This window comes from Silurus meridionalis, chromosome 17, assembly GCF_014805685.1.
Source record: "Silurus meridionalis isolate SWU-2019-XX chromosome 17, ASM1480568v1, whole genome shotgun sequence".
Lineage (NCBI taxonomy): Eukaryota > Metazoa > Chordata > Actinopteri > Siluriformes > Siluridae > Silurus > Silurus meridionalis.
Window position 1 is genome coordinate 1,334,381 of NC_060900.1, and position 19,510 is coordinate 1,353,890.

General features: G+C 34.4%; 4 protein-coding genes across 4 annotated transcripts; all 4 read left to right on the top strand.

Annotated features, from left to right (window-relative positions):
- The first annotated feature begins 2,247 nt into the window (after positions 1-2,247).
- On the top strand, positions 2,248-4,396 carry LOC124400118 (H-2 class II histocompatibility antigen, A-Q alpha chain-like). Its single transcript, XM_046871726.1, is given in 6 exon segments — positions 2,248-2,424; positions 2,660-2,782; positions 2,785-2,904; positions 3,474-3,755; positions 3,888-4,017; positions 4,104-4,396. Coding segments are annotated over 5 exon segments (705 nt in total). The 5' UTR covers positions 2,248-2,366; the 3' UTR covers positions 4,010-4,017; positions 4,104-4,396.
- Positions 4,397-4,800: 404 nt separating this feature from the next.
- Positions 4,801-5,693, top strand: LOC124400119 (H-2 class II histocompatibility antigen, A-R alpha chain-like). Its single transcript, XM_046871727.1, has 3 exons — positions 4,801-5,110; positions 5,187-5,316; positions 5,401-5,693. Exons 1-2 carry the CDS (start codon positions 4,804-4,806, stop codon positions 5,306-5,308), a joined length of 429 nt encoding a protein of 142 aa, XP_046727683.1. The 5' UTR covers positions 4,801-4,803; the 3' UTR covers positions 5,309-5,316; positions 5,401-5,693.
- A 2,094-nt stretch (positions 5,694-7,787) lies between these two features.
- Positions 7,788-10,352, top strand: LOC124400112 (H-2 class II histocompatibility antigen, E-S beta chain-like). The gene is made up of 6 exons (XM_046871721.1): positions 7,788-7,944; positions 8,279-8,551; positions 9,100-9,381; positions 9,606-9,719; positions 9,826-9,854; positions 9,953-10,352. Exons 1-5 carry the CDS (start codon positions 7,884-7,886, stop codon positions 9,846-9,848), a joined length of 753 nt encoding a protein of 250 aa, XP_046727677.1. The 5' UTR covers positions 7,788-7,883; the 3' UTR covers positions 9,849-9,854; positions 9,953-10,352.
- Positions 10,353-16,564: 6,212 nt separating this feature from the next.
- LOC124400114 (H-2 class II histocompatibility antigen, E-D alpha chain-like) lies at positions 16,565-18,728 on the top strand. The gene is made up of 4 exons (XM_046871723.1): positions 16,565-16,714; positions 17,504-17,749; positions 18,058-18,339; positions 18,510-18,728. Exons 1-4 carry the CDS (start codon positions 16,633-16,635, stop codon positions 18,629-18,631), a joined length of 732 nt encoding a protein of 243 aa, XP_046727679.1. The 5' UTR covers positions 16,565-16,632; the 3' UTR covers positions 18,632-18,728.
- The last annotated feature ends 782 nt before the right edge of the window (positions 18,729-19,510 follow it).

A 19,510-nucleotide genomic window follows, 5' to 3' on the forward strand; every position in this document is an offset into this window, starting at 1 on the left:
CCATAATGAATTTCACTCTGGACTTCAATACCAACTGATAGTAGCCTTAAAGAAACAGCTCTCATTTTCCCTCTAATGCAACAATTGTCTCAGCGTTCGTTAATAACACTGTCTTTAATATTCTATAATATAATATATAATAATATATAAATAATATAATATAATAAGATTCTCCTTCAAACAATAACTCTCCCTCCTCCCCTTCTCTGACGTCGTCTCCTGCAGCGAGTCTTCTCAAAGGAAAGTACCGGTAAAGATCTTTTCCTCTTTTGTATGTTTTTATGTGGTATGATTTTAATATAACATGTTAAAAGTAAATAATATTAGTGAATATTGGCTTTATTTTTATTTAAGTAATATTTTTGGTTGTCCAGAACGAATTACGAAGTTTCTGTTCATTATTATGGGGAAATTTGTATCGGGATACGAACTTTTCAGGTTACGAATCGCAGTTCATCAAAATTTTTGCCCTGGTTACGAACAATATATCGGGATACGAACTTTTCAGGTTACGAATCGCAGTTCATCAAAATTTTTGCCCTGGTTACGAACAATATATCGGGATACGAACTTTTCAGGTTACGAATCGCAGTTCATCAAAATTTTTGCCCTGGTTACGAACAATATATCGGGATACGAACTTTTCAGGTTACGAATCGCAGTTCATCAAAATTTTTGCCCTGGTTACGAACAATATATCGGGATACGAACTTTTCAGGTTACGAATCGCAGTTCATCAAAATTTTTGCCCTGGTTACGAACAATATATCGGGATACGAACGTCGCTCACCAAAAATCGCAGGCAAGTTGGTTGTTTTGCTCTATCCACGCAGCTCGTCACATCAGTTAGCGTCCTGTGTCCCTAGCGAGCATCGTGTTACTTATCCTATGAGAGCTGTCGAACCAAGAACCAAAAGAAGCACCAAACCTGAAAATGTGGAAACAAGTCCACAGTTAGACAGTACAGAAAGAAGAGAGACATATTGAGTTTTGGAGAACAAATTAGTGTTTTCATGATGTTTTTATTATTAAGGCGTTTCATGAACAAAATGATACCTAATAATTTATCACTGTAAACAAGTGTTTTTCTGTAGCTCTCAGTAAGCAGCTTTCTACAGGTAGACTGGGACACTTTATATTTTTATATATATATATATATATATATATATATATATATATATATATAGTCCTGTCCCCAGTTAAAAAATCACTAATATATATATATAGTCCTGTCCCCAGTTAAAAAATCACTAATATATATATATAGTCCTGTCCCCAGTTAAAAAATCACTAATATATATATATAGTCCTGTCCCCAGTTAAAAAATCACTAATATATATATATAGTCCTGTCCCCAGTTAAAAAATCACTAATATATATATATAGTCCTGTCCCCAGTTAAAAAATCACTAATATATATATATAGTCCTGTCCCCAGTTAAAAAATCACTAATATATATATATAGTCCTGTCCCCAGTTAAAAAATCACTAATATATATATATAGTCCTGTCCCCAGTTAAAAAATCACTAATATATATATATATATATAGTCCTGTCCCCAGTTAAAAAATCACTAATATATATATATAGTCCTGTCCCCAGTTAAAAAAATCACTAATATATATATATATATATATATATACAATTCTGTCCCCAGTGTGAAAAAATATTTATATATATTTATTTATTTTCCCAACTAAGTCTTTATTCTAAAAATTATACAGATTTATATAGATTATAAATAATCACATAAAAACACTTTATTCTGCATCTTTTAGTCTGCTGAAACACCTGCTGCAGTACAGTTATAATAATCCACACAGCAAATATCTGTTAGCGCACAGGCTATAAATTATTCAACTACATAAATGGGGCTTGATAATTTTAGATACGGACCAACTTTTAACAATCACACACTATTGTATATACTAACATAAAATATATATATACAATTCTGTCCCCAGTGTGAAAAAAATATTTATATATATTTATTTATTTTTGTACTTTGATTTTGATATCTATTATTATTATTATTATTATTATTATTATAATTTTTAAAACCCATATCAAGCACAAAGTGTTGTAAGATATGAATCTATGTGAGGTATCAGAAGATCTGAGTGTGTAGTTTGAGGAAGTGTGAAGCTCAGTAGAAGCTCTGCTCAGACACTGCTGACTGTGAGGGAGAGAAATAATGTGATTGGAGGATTTACTTTATAATCACACACTGACTTTACACTCCACTCTACTGTGTGTCTATTCAGTGTGTGTGTTCAGTGTGTGTGTGTGTGTCAGTGTGTGTGTGTATCAGAGACTACACTGGATTGATCTGAGCTGTTGGGTTCCTGCTGAAACTCTTCAGGATGAAGTTATTTCTGATCTTGTTCACACTGATGTGTGTGAAGGACACTGGAGCTCAGAGTGAGTCTGATATTCTTCATTTATTGCAGTTTATTTTATCTGTAATTATTTCAGTGGTAATTAAAAGAGAATGTTATAAAGTGAACTGCATTAAAACACGACTGGATTTAAATCAAACACAACAAACTTCACAAAAAGTAATTTGATTATTAGATTTATGTTTAATTTAACTGTGATAATCTGCTGATGAAGTGTGAACGTGCGTGTGTGTGTGTGTGTGTGTGAACTACTCCAGGTAAACACACTCAAATTGAACTGATCGAATGCTCAGACACGGATAAAGAGTATATGATAGGGACCGATGGAGAAGAGCAGTTTTATGTAGATTTTGAGAAGAAGGAGGGGGTGGTCATGCTGCCCCGTTCGCTGATCCGATCAGTTACCCCGGACAGTACGCGTTCGCCGAGGCTAATATGCCCATCTGCAAACAAAACTTAGACGTGTGGAAACAAGACTTTAAAGATCAGCCGGTGCCAAAGGGTGAGTAACTCTTTATAAAAGAATCAGAAATGTAGATTTAAGACTAAAATGATTTTGATGTATGATGATGAAGATTGATGAATGTTTTACTGTAAATTATTGATCATCACACCATCAGTAATCAAACATTACAATCTATTACCTGTACATTTACTATAATCTCACACACATTACACTACAGAACTCTAAATGTAAATAAATCACACACACACACACACACACACACACACACACACACAGACAACAAATATCCCAAGTATGTATTATAGTGCTAAAGGGAAAATGTTTATAATTGATTTGTAAGGAAATATAAAGGGATGGTTTATAGCAGATTGAGAGCACACACTTCTTTAAGTAGACATGTTGAATGTCCTCATCTGTCATTTTTGTATAAAGTCTGAATACTGAATAAAGCATTTCCATTCAATTTTATAATAAATCGGCTACAATGTTTTGTTTAAAGATAGAGCTTAAATTTAAGAGTTATTGGTTTCTAGAAGTCAGTAGAAATAATAAAGTATCAGAGTGATGAAGGTGATGGTGACAGTGTGGTTTATTTTTCTCTCCAGATCCCCCACAAAGCTCCATCTATCCCAAGCAAAAGATGCAGTTGGGGTCACAGAATCTGCTCGTCTGTCACTTCACACGATTTTTCCCTCCACATGTGACTGTACGATGGACCAAAAACAACGTGGATGTGACAGAGAGCTCCACACTCAGTCGTTACTACCCTAATGAAGACAACACCTACAACCAGTTCTCCCACCTGCTCTTCACTCCACAGGAGGGAGATGTTTACACCTGCACTGTGGAGCACGAGGCGCTGCAGAACCCTGACACCAAGACATGGGGTGAGACACAGTGTTTATATACTGCTTCAGCCTTTACTTACTTACTGCAGAAATAACCCTGTGTGTGTGTGTGTGTGTGTGTGTGTGTGTGTGTGTGTGTGTGTGTGTGTGTGTGTGTGTGTGTGTGTATAGAGGTGGATGTTGAGCTTCCCAGTGTAGGTCCTGCTGTGTTTTGTGGAGTGGGTCTGGCTGTGGGTCTGCTGGGAGTCGCTACTGGAACTTTCTTCCTGGTTAAAGGAAACCAGTGTAACTGATACTACAGGTAACAATTATAATCACACACACACACACATATATATATATAATACATTGTACATCTCTCACATGCTGCTGTTTCTGTGTTTTCAGCCACACGTCAAGAGTTCAAAGAGTTTCAGATGCCTACCATAAAGTCTCTTTACTTTTTAAAGGAATCTGTACATCCACTCAAGTTAAATTACCTGTTTAAAACAATTAAATATCTTATTTTATTTTTTTGTTGTTTTACTGTTCACCTGCTGTTAAATTTCTCTACTGTATAAATCTGTACATCTTTCATTTCCAGTGTATATCATTCCTAATTAATGCTACAAGAGAAAAAGCAAATGAAATTAAATTGAGTGCCTGCAAAAAAATACGAAATAAACTGAATTTACACATAATTTGTGTTTCTACACAGATGCTTCTTTCAGTAACTCATCGCACCAGTAGAGACTAAACTCTGGATTAGTTCATTTAGAACATAAATAGAAACATCACCACACACACACACAAATGTCCCAAATATGCATTACAGTGCTAAAGTAAATGTTTATAATTGATTAGTTATGAAATATAAAGGGATAATCAGAGGCAGTGGGATAACACACATAACACACACATAACACACACATAACACACACTGCCCAGTGACACAATCATAGAGTTTATTATTATTTAAATATATATGCTAAAGAAGAAAGTTCAGATTAGACTTCAGCTTAGAAAGTTCAGCATAGACTCCAGAGTTATTTATTAGAAACCAGGAGAAATAATAAATGTACTCTAGTCTGGTAAAGATGTGAGATGAATGTGTGGTTTATTTTTCTCTCCAGATCCTCCACAGAGCTCCATTTATCCTAGAGATGATATAAAGTTGGGTTTAGAGAATCTGCTCGTCTGTCACTTCACACGATTTTTCCCTCCACATGTGACTGTGCGATGGACCAAAAACAACGAGGATGTGACGGATAAATCCACACTCAGTCGTTACTACCCTAATAAAGACAACACCTTCAACCAGTTCTCCCACCTGACCTTCACTCCACAGGAGGGAGATGTTTACACCTGCACTGTGGAGCACCAGGCCCTGGAGAACCCTGACACCATGACGTGGGGTGAGACACAGTGTTTATATACTGCTTCAGCCTTTACTTAATTACTGCAGAAATAACCCTGTGTGTGTGTGTATAGAGGTGGATGTTGAGCTTCCCAGTGTAGGTCCGGCTGTGTTTTGTGGAGTGGGTCTGGCTGTGGGGCTGCTGGGAGTCGCTACTGGAACTTTCTTCCTGGTTAAAGGAAACCAGTGTAACTGATACTACAGGTGACAAATATAAACACACACTACATTATAATACTGTATCTGATACTGTTTATCTCTCACATGCTGCTGTTTCTGTGTTTTCAGCCACACGTCAAGAGTTCAAAGAGTTTCAGATGCCTACCATAAAGTCTCTTTACTTTTTAAAGGAATCTGTACATCCACTCAAGTTAAATTACCTGTTTAAAACAATTAAATATCTTATTTTATTTTTTTGTTGTTTTACTGTTCACCTGCTGTTAAATTTCTCTACTGTATAAATCTGTACATCTTTCATTTCCAGTGTATATCATTCCTAATTAATGCTACAAGAGAAAAAGCAAATGAAATTAAATTGAGTGCCTGCAAAAAAATACGAAATAAACTGAATTTACACATAATTTGTGTTTCTACACAGATGCTTCTTTCAGTAACTCATCGCACCAGTAGAGACTAATCACATCACATGCAGTTTAAATGTATTTTATTTTTCAGAAATGACCATATGAATGTAATCAAATGTGAAAAAGAAAGAAACTTTAACATATGCAGGACAGTGAAATTATTTCTTCACATTACCCAGAGATGTTAGGAAGCTGGGCTCAGAGCACAGAGTCAGTCATGATACAGTGCTGCTGGAGCACAGAGAATTAAGGGCCTCGCTCAAGGGCCCACAGAATGGCAGCTTGGTGATACTGAATTTAGGGTTTGGGTGAACCTTCCGCTCAGTAACCCAGAGCCTTAAACACTGAGCTCCAACTTTACTAAAGCATAAGAAGGTGCATTTCACTTTGTTCTTAACTTGCACCTGTAAAAAAAATAGAAAAAGGTATGAACATGTAATAAAATAAAATAAAAAAATAATAATAAGAAGAAGAAGAAATCATTTTAAGAAAATGTATGGAAGCCCTTTTCAGCCACTAAATAAAAAAAAAAAGGTTATTGCAACTTTATTTTTTGCTCAGAATTGCGAGAAAAAGTTCATAACTACTTTGCGACACTTTCTCTCAAAGCAGTTAATAGGCTTCCATATAAATTATAACATACGCAAATAGTAAAGGTTTTTCATGCCAAAGTAAATATGGCCAAACCTTTATATCTTGCAATTCTGAGAAAAAGTCACAATAACCTTTTGTTTATTCAGTGGCGGAAACAGGCTCACATAGAAATGTGCTGGTACCTGGTCAATTACCCCCCAAACAATTTATTAAAAAACATGAACAAAAATGATACCTAATAATTTATCACTGTAAACAAGTGTTTTTCTGTAGCTCTCAGTAAGCAGCTTTCTACAGGTAGACTGGGACACTTTATATTTTTATATATATATATATATATATATATATATATATATATATATATATATATATATATGTAGATAGATAGATAGATAGATAGATAGATAGATAGATAGATAGATAGATATTGTTGAAATGGTTTATAGATCAGTTTGTTGTTACACTTATTGCCCAGCATGTCTACATGATTGATTGACATTTTACACAATGCAGATAAACAGTAAGTTTTACATAAGATTCAGCACAGCTCAGTGCACTTAAAGACCTACATATCCACCAGATCCTACACCAGAATAATCCCCTTATCAAACAAAACACCTTCACATGTAAATCATCCACAATATATTAATACCCTAGTAAATGAACACACCTGGTGGAACATGATGAACAAACGTGACTGATAGAGGAAAAGAGAGATGGGGAGTGATGTCACAGGTAATAGGTCACCGACGGAGCAGAAACATCTGTCAAAATAAAAGCCATTGATTTGTTAGGTATAATTTAACGGGAAATGTATACGATTAGTTTATATGTTTGTTACATATATAGCTAATTAAACTATGTAACCTAACATTTTAATAATAATAACATTACATAATTAAACATAAAAAACTTTTTTTAGCATATCTGGAGATACTTAAAAAATAAGCAGTGTTAACATTGGGACCATCCTAAATGTATTTTTAATTTAAATATTCAAGACTATGCCTTCTAAATGTAACTGGTTTATTATTATTATTATTATTATTATTATTAATATTACTATTATTATTATTATTATTATTATTATTATTATTAATATTACTATTATTATTATTATTATTAATATTACTATTATTATTATTATTAATATTACTATTATTATTATTATTAATATTACTATTATTATTATTATTAATATTACTATTATTATTATTATTATTATTATTATTATTGATGTATTACAATATTATCATTTATTGTGATTATTTTATTCATACCTCATCATTTGAGTGAATACATTGTATTTATTTATTTAACAGGTGAAATAAGAGGTTTTAATGATCAGGTGTATTAAACTCTGTGTGTAACAGGTAAATAATATTGGATTGAGTTCTGCCTGGTAACACGTGACTCTAAGTCTGTGTGTGTGTGTGTGTGTGTGTGTGTGTGTGTGTGTGTGTGTGTGTGTGTGTGAGAGAGAGAGAGAGAGAGAGAGAGATGTGTGTGTGTGTGTGTGTGTGTGTGTATAGTAGATCTGACTCTCTCTCTCTCTGTAGTCAGTTGGAGATCAGACAGTGAGAGGAACAGAAGATGTTGAAGATGAAGATGTTTCTGCTGCTGCTGCTGCTGCCTGCAGTCCTGAATACAGCATGTGAGTGTTTCTGATACTGACTTTATTATTATTATTATTATTATTATTATTATTATTATTTATTTTTTTATTTTTATTTATTTTTTATTAAACAAAAATACATGTATAAATCTGTTAAGAAAGTGAACTAAAATAAATAAAAGTTTAGATGCACACAGTGTTTATTTCATTAGTCAGTAAATTATTACAGAACTGGACATTTATTTGTTTGTTTGTTTGTTTGTTTGTGTTTAAAGTTTAGAGCTGAATTAGTTGTTAAACTGTTAATGTGAATGATGTAATAAAAGTGCTGAGTGTATCAGCAGTGACTCTCTGTGGTGATTTTCTCTCTCAGATGGACATTCATTTGCAGTACCAATACAGTGTATCTGGAGTAAAGAAGATATGAGTGATATGGAGTTAATTGAGCCCTACATCATTAATAAGATTAAGTATGCGGAGTATAACAGCACTCTGGGGAAGTATACAGGATACACTGAGACAGGAGTCAGAAACGCAGAGGAATGGAATAAAGACACTGCATTACTGCAGTCACGAAAAGCTGATGTGGAGAGATACTGTAAACACAATGCTCAGCTTTACTACACCGCCATCTTCAGTAAAACAGGTGATTATTTACACTCCTGATCCTCACATTCACACTGTTTATTATTCACACACATCAATACACACGATTATTATTATTATTATTATTATTATTAATAAACGCAGACTGATGATTTTATTAGATTTATTGTGACGCAGAAAATGAAAAATAAAATCTGAAACAGACGAAAATATAAAATGTGTATTAAATGCAGTAAATGTCGTTAACATATACAATTTATGCACTTTACTTAGAAATAAACACAAATATATTGATTTTATATCTTTTTTTATTCAGTTTTAACACTTTTATAACTTTTATATTAATTTGAACTTCACTGTAATCGTGCTGATTTTTCTCTTCAGTAATCTCACTAATAATATGAGCGTTTCAAAATAAAAGTCCACAACAAACTCCAAACCTTATAAAAGTCTACGAATATACAAAAATAGATCAGAAAATACACATAAATCTTATGAACACTTATAAACAAGTTGTAGGATTTTGTCTGTTACAGTTTAAATGACTATAAACTGTTAGTGTGTGTTGATGTGGTGTAATTTTTGCAGTTGAACCTGTGGTTAAGGTGAAGATGGTGCAGAAGTCAGAAGGTTCTCACGTGGACAATCTGATGTGCAGCGCTTACAGTTTTTACCCTCCACACATTAAAGTCACCTGGATGAGGAACGGTAAGGAGGTTAAGGCTGATGTGACGTCCACTGAGGAGATGCCTGATGGAGACTGGTACTATCAGATCCACTCTCACTTGCAGTACAAACCTGAATCTGGAGAGGAGATCTCCTGTGTGGTGGAACACGCCAGCTTCAAAAAACCCATGATCTATAAGTGGGGTGAGTCTAATCTTCATAATCAGATCATCACAGTCTGATTATCACAGTCTGAACATAATAATCAGATAATCACAGTCTGATTATCATAATCAGATCATCATAATCAGATCATCACAGTCTGATCATCACAGTCTGATGTAAATATCTGAGTGATAATGTATTGATCTGTTGTTCTGATGGTGAATCTGATGTTATAATTGGATCTAAACCCCTGTATGTCTCAGACCCGTCCATGCCTGAATCTGATAAGAGTAAGATCGCTATCGGAGCTTCAGGGTTGGTGTTGGGGATCATAATCTCAGCAGCTGGATTCATCTACTACAAGAAGAAACACTCAGGTCAGTGACGTATAAAGAGAAATAAGATCAGAACTGAACACACACACGTGTAGAATCATTAAAGTTTCTGTCTGATCTTCATCTTCTGCTTTATTTCTGATCACAGGACGGATCCTGGTGCCCACATAAACACAGGTAGATGGAATTTGATTTAATTTCCTGTATTAGATAAAGTTTATTTACCCATAATGCTCTGTTTTGTTTACACTAAAAGGTGAATTCTCCTGTTTCAGGTCTTTACACTGAGAAACACTGGAGTGTTTACTGAAGAGGCTTTAACTGATAAACATCTGCTTTATTCTGAACATTTTTAACGGATTTTCATTAAAACTGATGTTAATAATGTGATTATATATTTTATAAAAGCTCATGAGTAGAAAGTGATTTAAATTGAGCCAATTTCTACATAGGAATAAATACTTTTCATTATTAAGTCAATAGCGCCCCCTACAGTCTGTTATTACCTTCTCACTGTCTCAGATTTTGCTCTTTATTGTCTCATATTAACACTGATCTGTACATTCCTGCTTTTGTCAGAGGCTTCACATGTAATTTTAATAATAAGATCTGGATTTATTGTGATTCTGTATGAAAGTTGACTCTTAATAAACTTCTGATTGTAGAAGAAACTGATTTAAAGTAGATTTTATTTCAGTGTGAAACAGAAACACTTTTATTCCATTATCAGTTTTATAGCTGATAAAATAAACACTGTTTATAGAGGAGGTTTTAATCCTGCTGTATTAATGAGGTGTGTTTACTTATGGATTAAGACTTAATTTGATCATTAAATACAGAATCAGGTGCAGTTGTGGTTCAGGAACATTTCAGTGCATTAATAATAATAAAATCATAAATAAATAAATTTAGTTTTAGTGCTTTGGTGAGTTTTACTTCACAATGTGATGCTTTTAGTCAGAATTCAATCAGCATCCTTTAATTACATTAATTTTTATCCTGTTTATTTTTGTTCCAGGTCTTTCACTATTGTCTTCCTCTAGTTACTGATGATGTCATATTATTCCTGTGCTGTGATTGGTTTATAAAGTGGAAGCGGTTTTCAGTCTTTTACAGACTTCTCTAAAGTGTGTTTAGTGGATTTGGTTTCTTGTTTTTAAAATGTCAGTTTCAATAATAAAGGGATTCTTTTCTATTATTATAAATGTGATAATGTAGATGATTATTATATACAGTATACTGCTCAGTTTTATTATTTAGTAATTATTAATTTCAGCTGAAAGTATTTAATCAGTTTGTCACACTTGATCGTATTTCATGTTTGTGTATAATAATCACTTTAAAAAGTTATAAAATAATTTATCATCAGCTTTCAGTCAAAATTCTAAATCAGATAAATTAATTGTTAGAAAACAGATTATCAATAAATATTCATATATTTTATTTATTTATGTATTTATTTATTTGTTTGTTTTTTACAGCTTTTTTATTGTATTAATCCAAATTCACTCTTTTACAACATTCAGGAAAAAGATAAACACTAAAACACGAGGATGAGCTATGACAGGATTTTTGGTCACACGGGTCTGCAGTTTTTGCTTTTGGTTCTTTTCCTGTTTAATTTTATTCAAGAAACTTTTTGTAGAACAATAAAATATGATTTATTATTATAGTAACAAAGATTTTAGAATATGAGTTTAAATCTGTTTTGGTGTCAGTGTTTATGAACCAGAAGAAGCTTTGAGGATTCAGATGAACTAAAACATATTTAAACATCAAAAAGAATCAAAACTCTCGAATCATTTAATACATAAATATGATCTGGGTTCTGGATCTCTCCATATTTTATTTTCCCAGAAACTGAACATGTAACGTGTTCCTGCACTGTGAATGCCTGATGCTGAAAATGCTCTACAGACCTTCATGAACATAGAAACACTGTTGTTTTTGTTTTTGTGGATGTGCAGTTGTGCAGGTTTTTACACATAAACACATCATTTAAAACACAATAGAAGATCAAACAACTTCAGTTTCTCTGCAGTGAGATGGGAAAGTTTATGAAGAGAAGAATTAATATGAAGAACATCTTTACTTCCATGTTTCTCCACTGTGTGTGTGTGTGTGTGTGTGTGTGTGTGTGTGTGTGTGTGTGTGTGTGTGTGTGTGTGTGTGTGTGTGTGTGTGTGTGTTTGTGTGTTGTTTATGGTGGAACTTAATTGTTTTCCAACCAATTTTAGCAGAATGTGCCAGAAGTTTTAACTTGATTGGTTTAATTAATCATCATAATGATCTGTATTAATGGAAATGAAACACCAGCGCTCTGAGTGAGGACCAAACACTGCTTCATCTCCCAGATCCTTTTTCCTTCTCTGTAACAGGGATGGATTTCTGAGTGTTTTTTTACCTGGAACCCATAAAGTTTATAACTAGTTTTAAGGCTCTGAATTATCCTCCAGGAGCATCGTATCCTGTAGACCCTGCACTCTGAACCCACATCCTAACAGGCTGGAACGTGTGAAGAAAATAAATTCTCTGTGCTGTAAAGTTTATGTGAGAAATACAGGCTTCATTTTTCTTCTTTTGAACAGACACTAAATGTGCTGATGGAAAGAAAAAGTGCAGATGAATGTGAACACAGAGAACAGGTTACAACATCATCTAAAATGTCCTGAAGAAATATTACCATGTGGGAATTGGAGTTTATTAAAGAGCTGCACTTTGATGATTTTGGTGGATGAGAATCAGAATCAGAGCACACGTTTATTTCAGTGCATTATTTAATCAGAGATGCTTCACAGTTATTTTTGGTTTTACAGACAAACAGACATGAACACACGACTAAACACTGTGAATTTTTTCATTTTTATTAATAAAGTATATTGTGCGATTATGAAGCTTCTGTCCAAGAAGCTACTTACTAACTACTGGAATCACTAAAGGGATCAATATGATTATTAATACAGTCTCCAGTCTTTGTGTCGTCTTTACTCTGTGTCACTACTTTGACGTTGTGAATGTAAGAGCAGACCTTTTAATGTTTATTTTAGTTAAAATCTTAAAAACCATGAAGCAAAACAAGTAATAAACATCACCAGAGTGTGACAGACATCAAAACACAAACGATGGACAATGAGGTAAAAGAAAGAAGAGATGTTAAATGTGTTCATTAACATTAAAATGCAAAACAGTCATGTGACATAATCCAGTGAAATGCAGGGGCTGATGGGAAACAGAGTCCAGTGGCAATTTTGCCTTAACCTGACACAATACAATGAATGTAATCTAATTATTCAAACAGTAGAAGCATTATTTAATAAATAAATAAACAGATAACTAACTTACTCACTGCAGCTTTTTTATATAAGCTTTTTATTCCTGAGAGTTTTCTCTGTACACTGAAATGGTCTACAGTTCAACATTATTAATTTGCTCTTGAATGATTGTAGAGTTATAGGTGTAGGATTTAATAATAAAAACACACAGACCCTGTTGAGAATTGTTGATGCAGGAGTGATGGAGTGATGCAGGAGTGATGGAGTGATGCAGGAGTGATGAAGTGATGCAGGAGTGATGAAGTGATGCAGGAGTGATGCAGGAGTGATGAAGTGATGCAGGAGTGATGCAGGAGTGATGGAGTGATGCAGGATTGATGGGGTGATGCAGGAGTAATGCAGGAGTGATGGAGTGATGCAGGAGTGATGGGGTGATGCAGGAGTGATGGAGTGATGCAGGAGTGATGCAGGAGTGATGCAGGAGTGATGGAGTGATGCAGGAGTGATGGGGTGATGCAGGAGTGATGAAGTGATGCAGGAGTGATGCAGGAGTGATGGAGTGATTATATGACTTTAAATAAATAAACCTTTGAATAGCAGAATATATTGTCTATACCACATCATGTAAACCTCTCATCAGCAGTAAGACTTTGAAGGTCAGATTGTAATATAAAAATAAATACAAATATTACTGACAAAAGTTCTGAAGATTCTGTTAATACGTGTTGTAAAGTGTGGAGAAAGAAAGGGTCTGTATATGGTGTAAAACATACCGTTTACACTGCAAGCCTTGAAATGCAGCACAAAATAAGAATTCAGCAGTTTGGCGATTTAAAGTCATCAGCTTGATGCATAGTGACCTCTAGTGGAGATACTGAAGCAGCACAAGTCTAAAAAAAGGAGGTAGTGATTTTAGACCATATTTGAAGATTGGTAAAAGAGCTTAAGAAATGCTTCTATAGATGTACATATTTTCTGCCCTTTTCTTTGCAATTAATTAAATCTGGACTTTTAACAATTGTTACTGTGTGAAATACAAAACATAACTCAGAGTGTCTTTGAGCTGGTTGTATGTAGACTGTCTAGCCAAAGAGTTAAAGTTAAAAATCACACCATGGTCTGTCTAAATGCTTGATTCTGATTGGCTGGAAAATTAAATCAGCGTTCTAAATGAATGTGCTGTTTATAAACACCTGTTACCATAGTAACATCCAGGTGCCGTTCCATCCAGAGTGATTCCATACATACAGTGCCCTCCCAATTATTGGCACCCCTGTTTAAGATGTGGTCGTGGACTTCAAAAAATTCTCCTTTTTTAAAACAACATAGAACCCAAATGCAAAAAAAGAGAAAAATCCAACCTTTTATTTAAGTACATTACTTTGGTGGTAAAAAAATCACACATTTAGAAAAAAAAAAAACTTGAAATCATGTTTGCCACAATTATTGGCACCCCTGATGTTAATACTTTGTACAACCTCCTTTTGCCAACAAGACAGCACTTAATCTCCTCCTATAACATTTCACAAGATTGGAGAACACAGAGAGAGGGATTTTTGACCATTCTTCTTTGCACAATCTTTCTAGATCATCCAGTGTCCTGGGTCCTCTCTTATGCACTCTTCTCTTTAGCTCGCCCCACAGGTTTTCGATTGGGTTGAGGTCTGGGGACTGAGATGGCCATGGGAGGACCTTGAGTTTGTGACTGCTGAACCACTTTTGTGTAGATTTTGCCACATGTTTTGGATCATTATCCTGCTGAAAGACCCAATGACGACCCATCTTCAGCTTTCTGGCAGAGGCCATCAGGTTTTATTTAAAATATCCTGGTACTTCAAAGCGTTCATAATGCCATGCACCCTAACAAGGTTCCCAGGGCCTTTGGAAGAGAAACAGGCCCACAGCATCACAGATCCTCCACCATACTTCACGGTGGGCATGAGGTGCTTTTCGGCATACTCATCTTTTGTTTTACGCCAGACCCACTTAGAGTGTTTGTTGCCAAAAAGCTCAATCTTAGTCTCATCTGACCAAAGCACACGATCCCAGTTGAAGTCCCAGTACCGCTTAGCAAACTCCAGGCGTTTACGTTTGTGAGTGTTAGTGAGAAAAGGCTTTTCCTTGCATGCCTCCCAAACAGCTTGTTGGCATGTAGAGAGCGTCTGATGGTTGTTTTGGAGACTCTGTGACCCCAAGATGCCACTCTTTGATGCAATTCTGTGACGGTGAGCTTGGGAAATTTTTTTACTTCTCTTACCATCCTCCTCACTGTGCGTTGTGGCAAGATAAACTTGGGACCTCTTCCAGCCTTGTTTGTCACTGTTCCAGTTGTTTTAAACTTCTTAATGATTCCTCTGACTGTAGATACCGGCAAGTTAAGGCGAGTGGCTTTTTTCTTGTAGCCATTGCCTGACTTATGAAGGTCGACACACATCTGCCTTACTTGAATGGTGTGTTCTCTTGTCTTTGCCATGTTGACAAATGGGTAAGAGAATTAGGCCTCTGTGTCACGTCATATTTATACCCCAGGAAACAGGAAATCATGAATTACTAATTAAAAGTCCCTAGATACCCTGACCAACCTTAGCAACTACAGAAAAATATATTAAAAAAAAAAAAAATTAAATTTTTCAGAGGAATTGTTAGGGGTGCCAATAATTGTGGCACACATGATTTCAAGTTTTTTTTCTTTTCTAAATTTTTTTTACCACCAAAGTTATGTACTTAAATGAAAGGTTGGATTTTTCTCTTTTTTTGCATTTGGGTTCTATGTTGTTTTAAAAAAAAGGAGAATTTTTTGAAGTCCACGACCACATCTTAAACAGGGGTGCCAATAATTGTGGAGGGCAATGTAAGTAGAGACACAACACATACAGACATAATTTGCACGCACACACACACACACACACACACACACACACACACACACACACACACACACACACACACACACTTGCACTGCAGGCATCAATGAAAGCTTTATCGTTATCTTTTAAATGCTGGATGTGACGATGGTATAAGGTGATAATCCAGGGACAGGTATAAATCCTTGAATTTTAAAGCTTCAGCTCGGGCCGTTCTTCACCTCCACATCATGCATTAACCTCCTGTAACACCTCACACCTAAACCTGGATTATCACTTACTTTACTTACTGCCAAACACAATAAATGTAAATATAAGGTGACATTTTTACAGGTAGAATGAAGTAGAGGTTAATTAACATGTATGTTAAATTAAAGGAGTCTCCAGTGCCAGTGTTTGTAACTGTCAGATGTAAAGCTGTAAATTAGTTTTCAACATCTTCAGAACAGATGAGTTTACTTTTTGCAGCTACAAAATTCTATATTGCACTTTATATTTATTAAGACAGGAAGCGTAAACAGATTTAGACGTTTTGAGAACTTAATAGTGTAACAGGGTCACTGATTGGAAAAAGTTTGATAATTTTTATCATTATGGACTGTACAGGGTAGAAGAGTTCAGCCTTTACTGTCATTAATGTTATGATCACATCGCTGGCCTTTTCACACTCAGATGGATTTCTACCTGGATACTGCAGTGTTGCTGAATCGTGTGATCTGATTGGAGGATTTTACGCAGAAGCTCAGACTTAGTTCTGTTTTATCTCATACTTTTCTGTGGTAGTGTGGAGTAGACTGGAGTGTTAGTGGTGTTTAAGTCATGCTCTGTCCAAACACTGTAAAAATGAAGATACTTCTGATATTCATGATTCTATCATACGTGAAGGACATCAGGGCTCAGAGTAAGTGCTACACTCTTTTGTATCGGTGAGAAATTTAATAGAAATTACACAATACATTTATAACCTATAATATGAATGTGTATTACACTGTATTAAATAAATGTAAAAGCTGGAATTATAACTAAAATACTGATTCTGAAACATGAGATACTGTACGTTTTAAAGAAAAAAACGGTTTTATCAACATGCTAATCTGTGAGCACTGTTATTAGCTAAAACACAAACTACTGGAGGATGTAAGTGTGAATTATATGTCAGAATGTTTTATGGCACCATCAAACACAGGACACATTTCTGTTTAAAGAAACAAAACACAAAGTAAGTGTTGTATGTTTTTAGTGTAAAATGTAAAACACCTTCTCACAAGGTGTATAACAAACTTCATTATCAAGCATCAACTAGGGTTATTTTTTATTTTGATCATTTATCATTTTATACCCAATTATGTATTATTGTAGTATTAAATATAATAAATGATATTATTATAAATATATTCATATTAAATGTATTTTTCATTGAAAATATATTTAAAATCAGTATTTTATAATGAAGGATTTATGACGATGATTTTATTTTTGATCAATAGTCAGTGTTTTTGTTTATTTATATTGTAATGTTTTTTCTTCATTTTCTGCATATGTTTGTGGGTTGCATTATGATTTTTATCATTATTGCTGCTTGTATGTTGCTTAATGCAGTTTATTGCACTGATAGTTTCTTATTTCTGAGGTTTAATCATTTATTTTTTAACTATTTTATTGTCTTGTGTTTGTTTTGTTCTTTCCACAGTTAAGCATGTGGACATTCAGTTAAGTGGATGTACTGAATCAGATAAAGAGTTTGTGATGGAACAAGATGAAGATGAAATATTTCACTCAGATTTTAAAAAACAAGGTCTGGTGATGAAGTTACCTGACTTTGCAGACCCTATAAATTGGCCTACTGCATATGAATACAGTGTCTCAGAACAAGAAATCTGCAAACACAACCTCGATCTAGCAGTGAGTGTATACAAAAACCCTCCAGAGGCTCTCGGTGAGTAAAAACAGCAGCATCAGAATACATATCCCCAAACATACATTCATTTATTTATTACAGTTTTAAATGGTTTTATTAATATTAGTTATTTTGTAGGTGATTTATTTCTGCAAAACATCTTTCTAAAATCATAATTTTATACATAATTTCTTTATTCAACTTTCATTAGGACATTTCAGAGTAAAGTCTACATCTATTATTTCATCTCTGCAGGCTGCAGATAATAAAGTGCATGTATGTGTGTGTGTGTGTGTGTGTGTGTGTGTGTGTGTGTGTGTGTGTGTTTGTTTTGTATTTATCCACAGACGTCCCACAAAATTCCATCTATTCTAAAAGTAATGTGGAACTGGGAGCACAGAACACACTCATCTGTCACTCAATGCGTTTCTTCCCTCCTCCTGTCCGCATCCACTGGACCAGAAATGGAGAAGATGTGACAGAGAGCTCCACACTCAGTCAGTTCTACCCTAATGAAGACAACACCTACAACCAGTTCTCCCACCTGACCTTCACTCCTCAACAAGGAGATGTTTACAGCTGCACAGTGGAGCACAAGGCGCTGCAGATACCTGACACCATGACATGGGGTGAGAGAGCAAATTAACCAGAAATGATAAAACCTGGCAAGAAAGGATTACAACATAAACAATAATTACATCATGAGCAAAATAATGTTTCTTTAATTAAAGAACACAATAACATTGTGTGTGTGTGTGTGTGTGTGTGTGTGTGTGTGTGTGTGTGTGTGTGTGTATAGACGTGGATGTTAAGCTTCCCAGTGTAGGTCCGGCTGTGTTTTGTGGAGTGGGTCTGGCTGTGGGGCTTCTGGGAGTCGCTACTGGAACTTTCTTCCTGGTTAAAGGAAACCAGTGTAACTGATACTACAGAGTTCAGAAGAACTACAGTCTCAATAAGTCCTGTAACTTTCCTGAACTGTATCTAATAAACTGATTAAATAAATATTGGTAAAATATAATATTTTTGTATCTGTAATAAATTCATGTTAAAGATTTACTCTAAGTGTCCTGTTTTCTAGGTGTATTTACAGACATTACAGGACTTACACTGACCACTGTTTTCCAGTGTGTGATTGGTTGTAATTATTCTTCATTGATTGTTTTTTTTTACATTTATGGTGTTTATTTGTTTACTGGTTAATTTGTTAACTGGTGAAGTGAATTTAAAGAAAATAGTTCTGTAGGCAATGAGAAATTAAAAGGATAAAGATTTAGATTCCATGCATGTTATTATATTGCAGGATATTTTATTAAATCCTTTATATGTCTATTATTCCAAATAAATGAGTAAAACCTTTCAAAATCTCCAAATCTTTTTTCTCTTTTAAAGCTATTAAGGCTTAAACCAATCAGCAAATAAAAGCAAAGTTTCTAAGAGTTACGACTTTACCCCTGACTGTTATAAAGCACTGAGTCTTTACAATCAGCAGTTATTATAGAAACATATCAGAACAAATGCATTAATATAAACCAGGGACCTGTAGCAGCAAAACTGTTAGAACTGCTGTTACAGAAAAATAATCAATACCTTCCCAGAATCCAGAATCCAACAGAGCTGATATCTTAAACACTAAAAGATCAATCAGAGAAACCAAAATCAATCATTTAGTGTCTAAATATTGAAATTATTATTTGTTACAGAAATTGGATGTGAAAACAGATAAAATCATCAGCACAACACAGCACACAACTTACAGGTGTATATATACACACAGTTCTCACAGTGACCTGTAGAGCAATA

Bases quoted from the DNA above. Each gene is read 5' to 3' on its own strand.
- LOC124400112 (XM_046871721.1), top strand. From the start codon at position 7,884: ATGTTGAAGATGAAGATGTTTCTGCTGCTGCTGCTGCTGCCTGCAGTC. The intron at 7,945-8,278 runs GTGAGTGTTTCT...TTTCTCTCTCAG, and splicing joins TGCAGTCCTGAATACAGCAT to ATGGACATTCATTTGCAGTA. The intron at 8,552-9,099 runs GTGATTATTTAC...TAATTTTTGCAG, and splicing joins CGCCATCTTCAGTAAAACAG to TTGAACCTGTGGTTAAGGTG.
- LOC124400114 (XM_046871723.1), top strand. From the start codon at position 16,633: ATGCTCTGTCCAAACACTGTAAAAATGAAGATACTTCTGATATTCATG. The intron at 17,750-18,057 runs GTGAGTAAAAAC...ATTTATCCACAG, and splicing joins AAACCCTCCAGAGGCTCTCG to ACGTCCCACAAAATTCCATC. The intron at 18,340-18,509 runs GTGAGAGAGCAA...GTGTGTGTATAG, and splicing joins ACCTGACACCATGACATGGG to ACGTGGATGTTAAGCTTCCC.
- LOC124400119 (XM_046871727.1), top strand. From the start codon at position 4,804: ATGTGTGGTTTATTTTTCTCTCCAGATCCTCCACAGAGCTCCATTTAT. The intron at 5,111-5,186 runs GTGAGACACAGT...GTGTGTGTATAG, and splicing joins CCCTGACACCATGACGTGGG to AGGTGGATGTTGAGCTTCCC.